This window comes from Entelurus aequoreus, linkage group LG20 (assembly GCF_033978785.1).
Source record: "Entelurus aequoreus isolate RoL-2023_Sb linkage group LG20, RoL_Eaeq_v1.1, whole genome shotgun sequence".
NCBI classification, from domain to species: domain Eukaryota; kingdom Metazoa; phylum Chordata; class Actinopteri; order Syngnathiformes; family Syngnathidae; genus Entelurus; species Entelurus aequoreus.
The window spans coordinates 9680016-9693653 of record NC_084750.1 but is presented as its reverse complement, the minus strand read 5'-3'; the positions used below and the strand labels follow the sequence as shown (position 1 = coordinate 9693653).

The 13638-nt window shown below is 39.2% G+C and overlaps 1 protein-coding gene across 3 annotated transcripts in view; it reads right to left on the bottom strand.

Annotated features, from left to right (window-relative positions):
• Nucleotides 1-13638, bottom strand: part of LOC133635906 (protein FAM135B-like) — a 185947-nt gene that overhangs the window by 40054 nt on the left and 132255 nt on the right. For all 3 annotated transcript variants that reach the window (XM_062029353.1, XM_062029354.1, XM_062029355.1), the window contains 2 exons: nt 5756-5829; nt 5537-5691 (listed from right to left, as the gene is read on the bottom strand). In XM_062029353.1, coding sequence (XP_061885337.1) covers nt 5537-5691; nt 5756-5829 — 229 coding nt within the window. The remainder of the gene's footprint in view (nt 1-5536; nt 5692-5755; nt 5830-13638) is intronic.

Genomic DNA, 13638 nt, shown 5'->3' with positions numbered 1-13638 from the left:
AAGTACCAATGATTGTCACACACACACACTAGGTGTGGTGAAATTTGTCCTCTGCATTTGACCCATCACCCTTGATCACCCCCTGGGAGGTGAGGGGAGCAGTGGGCAGCAGCGTAGCCGCGCCCGGGAATCATTTTTGGTGATTTAACCCCCAATTCTAACCCTTGATGCTGAGTGCCAAGCAGGGAGGTAATGGGTCCCATTTTTATAGTCTTTGGTATGACCCGGCCGGGGTTTGAACTCACAACCTACCCATCTCAGGGCGGACACTCTAACCACTAGGCCACTGAGTAGGTTAGGTAATAGTATAGTAATAGTAATGATAGGTAATGCTATGATAAATGTTAATTACAAAAGTAAAAGTGGGATATAAATAATAATGGAAGTATAATTGTTTGTATATAATTGGTACAAATGTTTAACCAACACGTGTACAAGGATATTTCACGTGTATATATTTGAGCAGTGTTTATGTTGTGTAAAGGACATTTCCATATTTCTAGGAAGCTCATCTTGTATTTGATATTGTTTCAGCCTAAACCTTTTTGGTCTATAACATTGTCAATTTATGAATAAACTCTTAGGCAATTACAAGACTGCAAAGTGGTAGCAGATCTACCACCCGAGCAGTGTCAAAAGGCAACTGTTGTGTTCCATTGCGTAGAACATCTTTTTGCCCAGACTGCCTTTTCAATAAAAGGAGCACAACTATGGAACTCTTTACCGGACACTTTGAAAAGTAGACCTGCACTTGTCACTTTCAAAAAACAAACTACATTATGGCTAGTTGAGCAACAATCGTGTTCCCATGTTTAGTTTTTACTAATTGTTTTTTATCTAGTCTGCACTTTGTCTGTGTTATTATTATTATTGGCTTTTATCTACTGTAATTTCCGGACTATAAGCCGCTACTTTTTCCCCTCGTTCTGGTCCCTGCGGCTTATACAAGGGTGCGGCTTATATACGGCCTGTTCTTCTCCGACACCGACGAAGAGGATTTGGGTGGTTTTAGTACGCAGGAGGAAGACGATGACACAATGATTAAAGACTGACTTTTCATATACCGGTAGGCTGGTTATTTTGATAACGTACATGCGAGCACTTTGTATTACTTTGCAGCGTTGTATTATTTGTACTCTGCACGAATGCTGTTCGCCATGTCAAAGATGTGAAAGTTTGATTGAAAGATTTATTGTTAATAAATGGGACGCTTTGCGTTCCCAAACAGTCATCTCTGTCCCGACAATCCCCTCCGTGGTAGCAGGAACCCCTATATACTACGCTAATTACACATCAAAACCCTGCGGCTTATACAAGGGTGCGGCTTATATATGGAGCAATCTGTATTTTCCCCTAGATTTAGCTGGTGCGGCTTATAGTCAGGTGCGGCTTATAGTCCGGAAATTACGGTAGTTTGCACTTTGTCTGTATTATTACTATTATCATTATTATCAACTCATCTTTGCCTTATTCTATTTTTTATTTTCCTATTTTAATGATGTTGGATCTGTGTTGTTGTTGTTGTTGTTGTTGGGCACAAGTGTTGTAAATGAGCTTTGGCTACAAACACTATGATGCATACATCGGATAACTGTTTCAGATGTCTATGTTTATGTATCTGTCCCGATTTCAAATATACCTCTATAATAATAACAAAAGTTTATGTAAAACTGTTTGTTTATTTTGTTGACCACTGATCGAAGAAAAATAATAAAGTAAACTAAACTAATCCCTCTTGTAACCCGTGTCAAGGGTCATCCACGCTGGAAAAGTTATCGCCTTCCTTTTCATTGATGGTTTGGTTAGTTGGCCTATGTGCCTCATACATTAACCGAGACACAAAGATGTGCTCAAAACCTTTTAGCGAGGAACTAGGAAGCTAATTTGAAGATCATTTAGTCACAGAAGTAGCGATGAAATATATATTTGATTGTCTTGTAACGGTACACAAAAATATCGGTTCGGTACATACCCCGGTTTAGAGGTCACGGTTCGGTTCATTTTCGGTACAGTAAGAAAACAACAAAATATACATTTTGGGGTTATTTATTTACCAAATTTGCAAAATCTTCCTCCGGGGCACACTTTTGACACCCCTGCTATAGATAATAAAACATTAAATGTGATAAATCTATGGATAAAAAGCAGAGCCTGGCGACGCATGCACGTTTATCATAACTCTCTCTCTGCCCCTCCCTCACCAATGCTGCTGTTTGTTTTGTTTTTAAAGGCCTACTGAAATGATTTTTTTTTATTTAAACGGGAATAGCAGATCCATTCTATGTGTCATACTTGATCATTTCGCGATATTGCCATATTTTTGCTGAAAGGATTTAGTAGAGAAAATCGACGATAAAGTTCGCAACTTTTGCTCGCTGATAAAAAAAAGCCTTGCGTGTAGCGGAAGTAGCGTGACGTCACAGGAGCTAGTATTCCTCACAATTCCCCGTTGTTTACAATGGAGCGAGAGAGATTCGGACCGAGAAAGTGAGGATTACCCCATTAATTTGAGCCAGGATGAAAGATTTGTAGATGAGGAACGTTACAGTGAAGGACTTGAGAGGCAGTGATGGACGTATCTTTTTTCGCTCTGACCGTAACTTAGGTACAAGCTGGCTCATTGGATTCCACACTCTCCTTTTTCTATTGTGGATCACGGATTTGTATTTTAAACCACCTCGGATACTATATCCTCTTGAAAATGAGAGTCGCGGACAGTACATCGGTGACACACTTAGCTACTGAGCTAACGTGATAGCATCGTTGTCAAATGAAGATAGAAACAAAATAAATAAACCCCTGACTGGAAGGATAGACAGAAGATCAACAATACTATTAAACCATGTACATGTAACTACACAGTTAAAAATTCTCAGCCTGGTAAGGCTTCACAATGCTGTTGCTAACGACGCTAAGGCTAATTTAGCAACTTAGCAACCGGACCTCACAGAACTATGATAAAAACATTAGCGCTCCACCTACGCCAGCCAGCCCTCATCTTCCCATCAACACTCGTGCTCACCTGCGTTCCAGCGATCGACGGCGCGACGAAGGACTTCATCCGTGGGTTTGGCGGCAAGCATCGGCTAGGCGTAGTAAGTAGTCCTTGTTGTGTTGCTGTAAGTATTGTACTTAGCCGCTAATACACCGATCGATCCCACCTACAACGTTCTTCTTTGCAGCCTCCATTGTTCATTAAACAAATTGCAAAAGATTCACCAACACAGATGTCCAGAATACTGTGGAATTTTGTCGAAGAAAACAAGAGGTTTTTGTATCGGGTCCGATGGGGTCCAACCACTTCCGTAGATTTTGTGACGTCACGCGCATAAATCATATCCAAAGGAGTTTTTCAACCGGAAGTGTGGCGGGAAGTTTAAAATGTCACTTTATAAGTTAACCCGGCCGTATTGGCATGTGTTGCAATGTTAAGATGTCATCATTGATATATAAACTATCAGACTGCGTGGTTGGTAGTAGTGGCTTTCAGTAGGCCTTTAACCCCTTCTTAACACTGAACGTACATTGAAAATACACGCAACCCTAACTCAAAATGCCGGACATTTGAGGCATTTAAGAAAGTCCGCCCTGACAGCTCCGCAAAAGAGGACATGTCCGGTGAAAAGAGGACGTATGGTCAGTCTATCCTAGCTCGTTAGCTGCTAGTGTAACAAACAGTTCAGGGTGTCCCAAGTTACCAGAGAGAGTGAGGTTAGGAGGAGGAGTTGTGTCCCTCCAGAGTTGCCGTAGGGCTGTGACGTAGGGTGTGTGTGGTTGTGGAAGGAAGTGTGTGAAGTTGACATTAAAGAAGCGGTGGCTACTGAACCTGCTCTAATGTCTCCCGTTTATTATTTGATTAGATGAGTACACTGTATAGGGCAGACCTGGGCATTCTGCGGCCCTTTGTACGTCCCTGTCCGGCCCGCGTGAGGCCAATCATAAATTACAAAATACATTTTAAAAAGTATCTATTTCGAGTGTGCAATACAACGGTGCTGCTTTTGTTTTGAAAAGCGTTATTTGTATGACTTCCGTGTGGACGTATGCTCGTGCGCGCAGCGGCAATCACAAATTACAAAATAAATTTAAAAAAACATCTGTGTCGTGCGTGCAATACAACTGTGCTGCTTTTATTCTGAAAAGTGTTATTTATGGGCGTCCTGCGAGTGAAGGCGCATAGCGACAAGTGATGCCCGGTTATCCCCGAGACGCTAAAAAAAGAAAAGTTGATGACGAATGGCGTGTTTTCAACAAGACATGGACTGCCAAGTAAAGGTAAAGCCGTGTGCTTAATTTGTGGTACACATGTTGCTGTGTTTAAAGAATATAGTGTAACCACCTGCTGAAGTTGATGTTGTCTTCTTGAGTTGCGGAAATGAGGAGTGAGGATAGACGTGCGTGTGGAAGGAACGAGATAAGTTGAGCTGTGTTAGTATAGCTTGCTCAATAAAAGTTTAAAAAGAGCGTCAGACTTGGTGTGCACTTCTTCTGGACGCTACAATTGGTGGCAGACGTAAAACTTTGCGCATATTGCGCTGTTTGTGTGCTCAGCTGGCTACGTCATCGGGAGGTACGTGCCACGTGAGGAGCTTGCCGCAAAGAGAGAGAGAGAGAGAGAGAGAGAGAGAGAGAGACAGAGAGAGAGAGAGAGAGAGAGAGAGAGAGAGAGAGGCAGTGTCTACAGGTGCAGCGCACGTTGCTTGCCATGGGGGAATTCCGCCCTCAATGAAGACTCCCAGGTTTGATAACTGGGAGGCATTTCATCCCACTTCTGACACCAATTGTAGCGTCCAGAAGTGCACACCAAGTCTGATGCTCTTTTTAAACTTTTATTGAGCAAGCTATACTAACACAGCTCAACTTATCTCGTTCCTTCCACACGCACGTCTATCCTCACTCCTCATTTCCGCAACAGCAACGCTTCCTCCTTCTTCGCCAATCACCTTACAGGCGTGCTACGTTCACAACAAAGAGGATGCAGGATAAAGTGACAGAAATTGAAATTTTTGTATTGTAATATACTTTAGGAAGTGTTGTGTAAGAAAGTGTTGAAAATAAAACCATCAAAAGCCATCTGCTTTTGTATAAAGATAAGTTAGGTTAAATGAAAATATTATTATTATTATTATCTATCTTACGGTATATCAAAAATAATATTGAGCAAAATTTAATTGAAATATTGTCGATGTGGCCCTCCAGCAGTGCTCGGGTTGCTCATGCGGCCCCCGGTAAAAATTAATTGCCCACCCCTGGTCTAGGCGAACCCAGGACACTCGGCTACACTAGCATGCCGTGTGTTGTGCCTCGGTGTGCATTGTTTACACAACGTGCGTTACGCTACTTAATATGTCCGTGTGGAAACTCGTTCGGTACACCTCCGAACCGAACCGGAACGGTTCAATACAAATACACGTACCGTTACACCCCTACTTTTTTCCAAAAAAGGGTCATTTGATTGCCAACCAAGCAAAGTTGATCCTTAATCACAAATGCCTCAAAGGACTGAAGGGTCAGAGCTTTTCTTCCTGTCACACACCTGCTTGAGTAGAGTCCACGTATCGGTCCTCAAAGATGATGGGCAGGCTGCCGCAGTCGCCATCGATGTCCAAACACTCCACAGGCAGAGGAGGCAACTTGGCCAGGTAGTCGGAGCCTCGCACTTCTGCTGCTACTTCACCTTGTCTGCTGATGCTGAGGACAAAGCAACAAGCATTCAATGTTTGCATCTTTTCAAAAGTGTCCTGCCTTTACTCACAGCTCCTCTTGGAAGGTTAGAGACGTTTCTTTGGGATGTGCGGTGAAGAAATACGCCTCAGAAAATCTCCTCACCTTCCACAAATAAAACATTGCATTTAAATTGGACTTTTTTCGTCAGTAAACAACAGAAGGTGTCACCAGCTGTCACAATATATTACCTTTGTTTAACCACGAGTGTTAATTGAAATTCCACTGACAGACGCAGACTTAAAGGCCTACTGAAAGCCACTACTAGCGACCACGCAGTCTGATAGTTTATATATCAATGATGAAATCTTAACATTGCAACACATGCCAATACGGCCGGGTTAACTTATAAAGTGACATTTTAAACTTCCCAGGAAACTTGCGCTTGAAAACGTCGCGGTATGATGACGTATGCGCGTGACGTCACGAGGGCAAGGGAAGTGTTTGGACCCAATTCAAATAGCTCTGTTTTCTTACACAAAATTCCACAGTATTCTGGACATCTGTGTTGGTGAATCTTTTGCAATTTGTTTAATGGACAATGGAGGCTGCAAAGAAGAAAGTTGTAGGTGGGATCGGTGGAGCGGCGGACTACAGCAACACCAACACCAGGAGGTTGTGTTGTGTTTTGAGACAGGATAGCAGACGCACTACAGTGAGTAAGCCCGCCGCCGCATCTAAGTTAGCTTCTGTTTTTTTAGCTTCGCCAAGCTGAATATTATTAATCGTGTATTTACATGTTCATGGTTTAATAGTATTATTGATCTTCTGTCTATCCATCCAGTCAGGGTTTTTTTTTATTTAGTTTCTATCTGCATTTGAGACTGATGCTATCATGTTGGCTACGTAGCTAGGTTAGCTTCTATTTTTTTTAGCTTGACAAAGCTGAATATTATTAATCGTGTATTTACATGTTCATGGTTTAATAGTATTTTTGATCTTCTGTCCATCCATCCAGTCAGGGTTTTTTTAAATTTAGTTTCTATCTGCATTTGAGACTGATGCTATCACGTTGGCTACGTAGCTAGGTTAGCTTCTATTTTTTTTAGCTTCGCAAAGCTGAATATTATTAATCGTGTATTTACATGTTCATGGTTTAATAGTATTATTGATCTTCTGTCTATCCATCCAGTCAGGGTTTTTTTTTATTTAGTTTCTATCTGCATTTGAGACTGATGCTATCATGTTGGCTACGTAGCTAGGTTAGCTTCTATTTTTTTTAGCTTGACAAAGCTGAATATTATTAATCGTGTATTTACATGTTCATGGTTTAATAGTATTATTGATCTTCTGTCTATCCATCCAGTTAGGGTTTTTTAAAATTTAGTTTCTATCTGCATTTGAGACTGCTATGCTATCACGTTGGCTACGTAGCTAGGTTAGCTTCTATTTTTTTAGCTTCACAAAGCTGAATATTATTAATCGTGTATTTACATGTTCAGTCACTGTGAATGTCCATTTCGCGTTCTCGACTCTCATTTTCAAGAGGATATAGTATCCGAGGTGGTTTAAAATACAAATATGTGATCCAAAATGGAAAAAGGAGAGAGTGTGGAATCCAATGAGCCAGCTTGTACCTAAGTTACGGTCAGAGCGAAAAAAGATACGTCCATCACTGCCTCTCTAGTCCTTCACTCTCACGTTCCTCATCCACGAATCTTTCATCCTCGCTCAAATTAATGGGGTAATCGTCGCTTTATCGGTCCGAATCTCTCTCGCTCCATTGTAAACAACGGGGAATTGTGAGGAATACTAGCTCCTGTGACGTCACGCTACTCCCGCTACAGGCAAGGCTTTTTTTTATCAGCGAGCAAAAGTTGCGAATTTTATCGTCGATTTTCTCTACTAAATCCTTTCAGCAAAAATATGGCAATATCGCGAAATGATCAAGTATGACACATAGAATGGATCTGCTATTCCCGTTTAAATAAAAAAAATTCATTTCAGTAGGCCTTTAAATAGCACAGCAAACATGACACCTGTTGCTATTAAACCTCACCATACAGTGTGGGGGGGGGGGGGCACAGTCAGGAAGTTAAGAGGCTTAATGTGAAATTTTGATTCAAACTTATTCCTCGCCCCTTTCCAATCTATCATCAGTGGTGTAAGATGGATGTACAGTTTGGCCTATTCATCTTTTAATGATGGGACTTTCTTTCTTATGTTGCATCCAACATCATTGTTAAAAGGGAACTGTGCTTTTCTTTAGAATTGTTATCATTTACAGTCCTTATGTAAAACAAGAACACATATGTTTTCCTTTCGGTATGCATTCTAACTCGTAAATAAACAATAGCAAAAGTCAGCTACTGGGAGTACACTATTGCACACATAAAGCCCTCTAAAAACATCCAAAAAGCGTTTACATGACCTGAATATTAACCAAGTATTAGCGATATAATAAGCGCTAACAAAGAGGAACTACGCATGCACCTCCTGGTACCCTAGTACCTCCAAAACCCTCAAATCTAAACTCCAAACATCTCAGAACAAGCTAGTCAGGTTACTTCTAGACCTCCACCCCAGATCCCACCTCACTCCTACCCACTTCTCTAAAGTGGGCTGGCTCAAGGTGGAGGACAGAGTTAAACAACTTGCACTGAGCCTAGTAGTCTATAAAATCCGCTACACCTCCCTGATACCGAAGTACGTGTCAAACTACTTCCTTAACGTAAATGACCGCCATAGCCACAACACCAGGGGGAGCTCCACTAACCACGTTAAACCCAGATTCCGAACTAACAAAGGTCTTAACTCATTCTCTTTCTATGCCACATCAATGTGGAATGCGCTCCCAACAGGTGTAAAAGAAAGGGCATCTCTATCCTCCTTCAAAACCGCAATAAAAGTTCACCTCCAGGCAGTTACAACCCTAAACTAACACCCTCCCCGGATTGCTAATAATCAAATGTAAACAATCAAATGCAGATACTTTTTCTTATGCCTTCTGATCTCTCTCTCTCGCTCTCTCTCTCTCTCTCTCTCTATGTCCACTACTTGATGTCCATATCCTACCCCCCCCCCCCCTCTACACCCCTGATTGTAAATCATGTAAATAATTCAATGTGATTATCTTGTGTGATGACTGTATTATGATGATAGTATATATGATAGTATATATCTGTATCATGAATCAATTTAAGTGGACCCCGACTTAAATAAGTTGAAAAACTTATTGGGGTGTTACCATTTAGTGGTCAATTGTACGGAATATGTACTTCACTGTGCAACCTACTAATAAAAGTCTCAATCAATCAATCAATACTTTTAGCGGCGCTGTGATCACAGAGCGCTAACTAGCTTATGCTGCTATATTGACATATTGAACTGCTGCATCGCCTCTGAGTTGGTAAAAGTTTATTATTTATTATAAATCATGCCTTTCACCTGGTCAGTAGAAGATTGCGGCCATAAACCAAAAAGTTGGTCAACTTTGACTTCCAACTTACACCCGGAAATGACGAGAAATACCCTTTTTTTTGTTTGTTTTTGCCTCTAAACAGGAAAATATGAGAGCAGACATTGTATAGTAAGTGATTGTTTTACTATGTTCATAGTTTGTAAATCTTGTTTAACACTTAATACTGCTACATGATGCTTAGTGTTTCACTAAAGCTGCATCTGTTTAGAACTTGTAGATCATCCTCCTTATACTCAGGCTCAAAAATATATTTTGTCTCAAAGTAGTCTTTGTTGTCTCTCATCAAGTCTGCCAGTTTTGTTGTTGTTAAAGGAAAAGGTGAAGGTTAAATTATTGCGCCACCGTATGATTAAAATGATGTAAATATATATAAGCATTTCATGTTATTATGAATATTACTACATGTTTTTAGAAAGCTTTATAGCGACGCCCATTACCTCGCAGTTGACCTACATTGTCAACTGACTTTTGCTAGTGTTTATTTACAATTTAGGATGCATATAAAAAGAAAAATGTGTGTTGTTGTCTTACATAAGAATTGTGAATGATAGGCAACATTTTTTTGTAAAGTGCAGTTTAGCTTTACTTAGATCCAAAACATGCATCTATTTTAATTTAAGTTGGAGTCAACTGGAATAAAAATGACTCCACATAAAAAAGTGTGAATAAAATATTGCAATAGTTTAACTAGTGATAGTTGGTTTATTTAAAGCTTAGATGTTTTTCATGTGTCTTGTTCTTATAAGTTGACGGTAAAGTAGCAATAGAATGGAAAAACAAGTTGACTTTATATGCTAAATTGTTTCATTGTATCCATTAAACATATCCAATTGTATTTACAATCCACAAAGTATGTGAAAATAGCGTCTAAACCAGGGGTCACCAACGCGGTGCCCGGGGGCACCAGGTAGCCCGTAAGGACCAGATGAGTAGCCCGCTGGCCTGTTCTAAAAATAGCTCAAATAGCAGCACTTACCAGTGAGCTGCCTCTATTTTTTAAATTGTATTTATTTACTAGCAAGCTGGTCTCGCTTTGCCCGACATTTTTAATTCTAAGAGAGACAAAACTCAAATAGAATTTGAAAATCCAAGAAAATATTTTAAAGACTTGGTCTTCACTTGTTTAAATAAATTCATTAATTTTTTTACTTTGCTTCTTATAACTTTCAGAAAGACAATTTTAGAGAAAAAATACCTTAAACCTTAAAAATGATTTTAGGATTTTTAAACACAAATACCTTTTTACCTTTTAAATTCCTTCCTCTTCTTCCCTGACAATTTAAATCAATGTTAAAGTACATTTATTTTTTTTATTGTAAAGAATAATAAATGCATTTTAATTTAATTCTTCATTTTAGCTTCTGTTTTTTCGACGAAAAATTATTGTGAAATATTTCTTCAAATTTATTATGATTAAAATTCAAAAAAATTATTCTGGCAAATCTAGAAAATCCGTAGAATCAAATGTAAATCTTATTTCAAAGTCTTTTGAATTTCTTTTAAAATTTTTGTTCTGGAAAATCTAGAAGAAATAATGATTTGTCTTTGTTAGAAATATAGCTTGGTCCAATTTGTTATATATTCTAACAAAGTGCAGATTGGATTTTAACCTATTTAAAACATGTCATCAAAATTCTAAAATTAATCTTAATTAGGAAAAATTACTAAATAATTTTTTCAATTTTTTCAAAAAGATTCGAATTAGCTCGTTTTTCTATTCTTTTTTTCGGTTGAATTTTGTTTTTTAAAGAGTCGAAATTGGAGATGAACTATGTTTCAAAGTTTAATTGTCATTTTTTTCGTGTTTTCTCCTCTTTTAAACCGTTCAATTAAGTGTACATATCATTAATTATTCATAATAACATAGAGTTAAAGGTAAATTGAGCAAATTGGCTATTTCTGGCAATTTATTGAAGTGTGTATCAAACTGGTAGCCCTTCGCATTAATCACTACCCAAGAAGTAGCTCTTGCTTTCAAAAAGGTTGCTTACCCCTGCTCTAAACATTGCAAAATGCCACAAGAACTGTCGGCCATTTTGCACTCCAGTCATCAATCAAGACCATTGAGAGTCTTTCTAACCACGCCTTGAAAGTCCTCGACAAGAAGAGTATACAATATCATCATTGCCACATTTGAACCAAATACAATATTTGAAGTTTTACCAATTTTTCTTTTGTTACACAGTCAAACTGCTTTTTAAATGCTTGCATAACTCTGCTCCCCAACAAGACTGCAAAGTGGTAGCAGATCTACGTCAAAAGGCAACTGTTGTGTTCCATTGCGTAGAACATCTTTTTGCCCAGACTGCCTTTTCAATAAAAGGAGCACAACTATGGAACTCTTTACCGGACACTTTGAAAAGTAGACCTGCACTTGTCACTTTCAAAAAACAAACAAACTAGTTGAGCAACAATCGTCTTCCCATGTTTAGTTTTTACTAATTGTTTTTTATCTAGTCTGCACTTTGTCTGTGTTATTATGATTATTGGCTTTTAATCTAGTTTGCACTTTGTCTGTATTATTACTATTATCATTATTATCGACTCATCTTTGCCTTTTTCTATTTTTTATTTTCCTATTTTAATGATGTTGGATCTGTGTTGTTGTTGTTGGGCACAAGTGTTGTAAATGAGCTTTGGCTACAAACACTATGATGCATACATTGGATAACTGTTTCAGATGTCTATGTTTCTGTATCTGTCCCTATTTCAAATAAACCTCTATAATAATAATAATAAGATATTCTCCTCCAAACAGCTTCGGTAATATCCATAGATTTTACCTCACTTCTGCCCTCTGACCATATTATTAGATCAGTCATACTGGAAATACTCAAACATTGGAAAGAGATGTGCTGGTTATCATTCACAATCCTTACGTAAGACGAGAACACATACTTGGCTTTTTTATGCAGTCGAAATCGTAAATAAATAAATAATAGGTCAGGCCAACAGATCGAGGGTCTTCCATTACGCCCATAAAACCCTCTGAAAAAATATCCAAAAAGCCACCAACATGACAGGACCTGAAATATGAATGATGTTGTTATTATAAGCGCTAACGCAGACGGCCTATTTTATTTTAGTGGCGCATTAATGGCAGTGAGCTAATGCTAGCTGAGCCGGCGACTGTTTTTGCTTGGTCTTAAACTTGCTCAAAGTGAATTCTAGATGATAATTCATGCATCTCTCACCTGCTAGTAGACAAATGTGGCCATGGACCGAGAGACTGGTCCACTTTGACATGATTACAGTAAGTGTAAGTGTAAGTGGACCCCGACTTCAACAAGTTGAAAAACTTATTCGGGTGTTACCATTTAGTGGTCAATTGTACGGAATATAGGGATGATGCTCGAACCAGGTTTTCCCGGTTATTCGATAAGAAAAGAACCGAGTCCTCGGACTCGAATCCCTTTTTGAGAACCAGTACCCGTTATCGAGACCACTATAGTAAAGAAAAAGGGTTGGTTCTTTATCCGAATCCCTGGGAACGAATCCCGTCCCGACAAGAAATGCCCCGTGTGACATCACAAGAAATGACGTCACGTAGCTCAGTCATTTGTCACGGTGGAGTGCAGCGTTCGTTCTCCCGGGACGCTCAACTGACGGCTCCGGACGAAAGCGTGCAGGTAGGAGATGATTTATTTCTCATAAATCATACACATCACAAGAGACAGGAACCAAACAAAAGGAAAGCGTGCCGTTCGCACGAGAGTGATCTCTAAACCGAGGTACGTACCAAACCAACATTTTTGTGTACCGTTACACTCCTAGAGTACATTGATAAATACTTCAATAAAGTACAACCCAAATCAGCTTTGCTCCTGCTGCCTTTTTAAAACAGCGTCCATGCATGCTAGCATATGTTTTAAACTGGCGTATGTTTTAAACTGGCGTATGTTTTAAACTGGCGTATGTTTTAAACTGGCGTATGTTTTAAGCTAGCGTATGTTTTAAGCTAGCGTATGTTTTAAGATGGCGTATGTTTTAAACTGGCGTATGTTTTAAACTGGCGTATGTTTTAAGCTGGCGTATGTTTTAAGCTGGCGTATGTTTTAAGCTGGCGTATGTTTTAAACTGGCGTATGTTTTAAAATGGCGTATGTTTTAAGATGGCGTATGTTTTAAGCTAGCGTATGTTTTAAGCTAGCGTATGTTTTAAGCTGGCGTATGTTTTAAACTGGCGTATGTTTTAAGCTGGCGTATGTTTTAAGCTGGCGTATGTTTTAAGCTGGCGTATGTTTTAAGCTGGCGTATGTTTTAAACTGGTGTATGTTTTAAGCTGGCGTATGTTTTAAACTGGCGTATGTTTTAAACTGGCGTATGTTTTAAGATGGCGTATGTTTTAAGCTAGCGTATGTTTTAAGCTAGCGTATGTTTTAAGCTGGCGTATGTTTTAAACTGGCGTATGTTTTAAGCTGGCGTATGTTTTAAGCTGGCGTATGTTTTAAGCTGGCGTATGTTTTAAGCTGCCGTATGTTTTAAGCTGCCGTA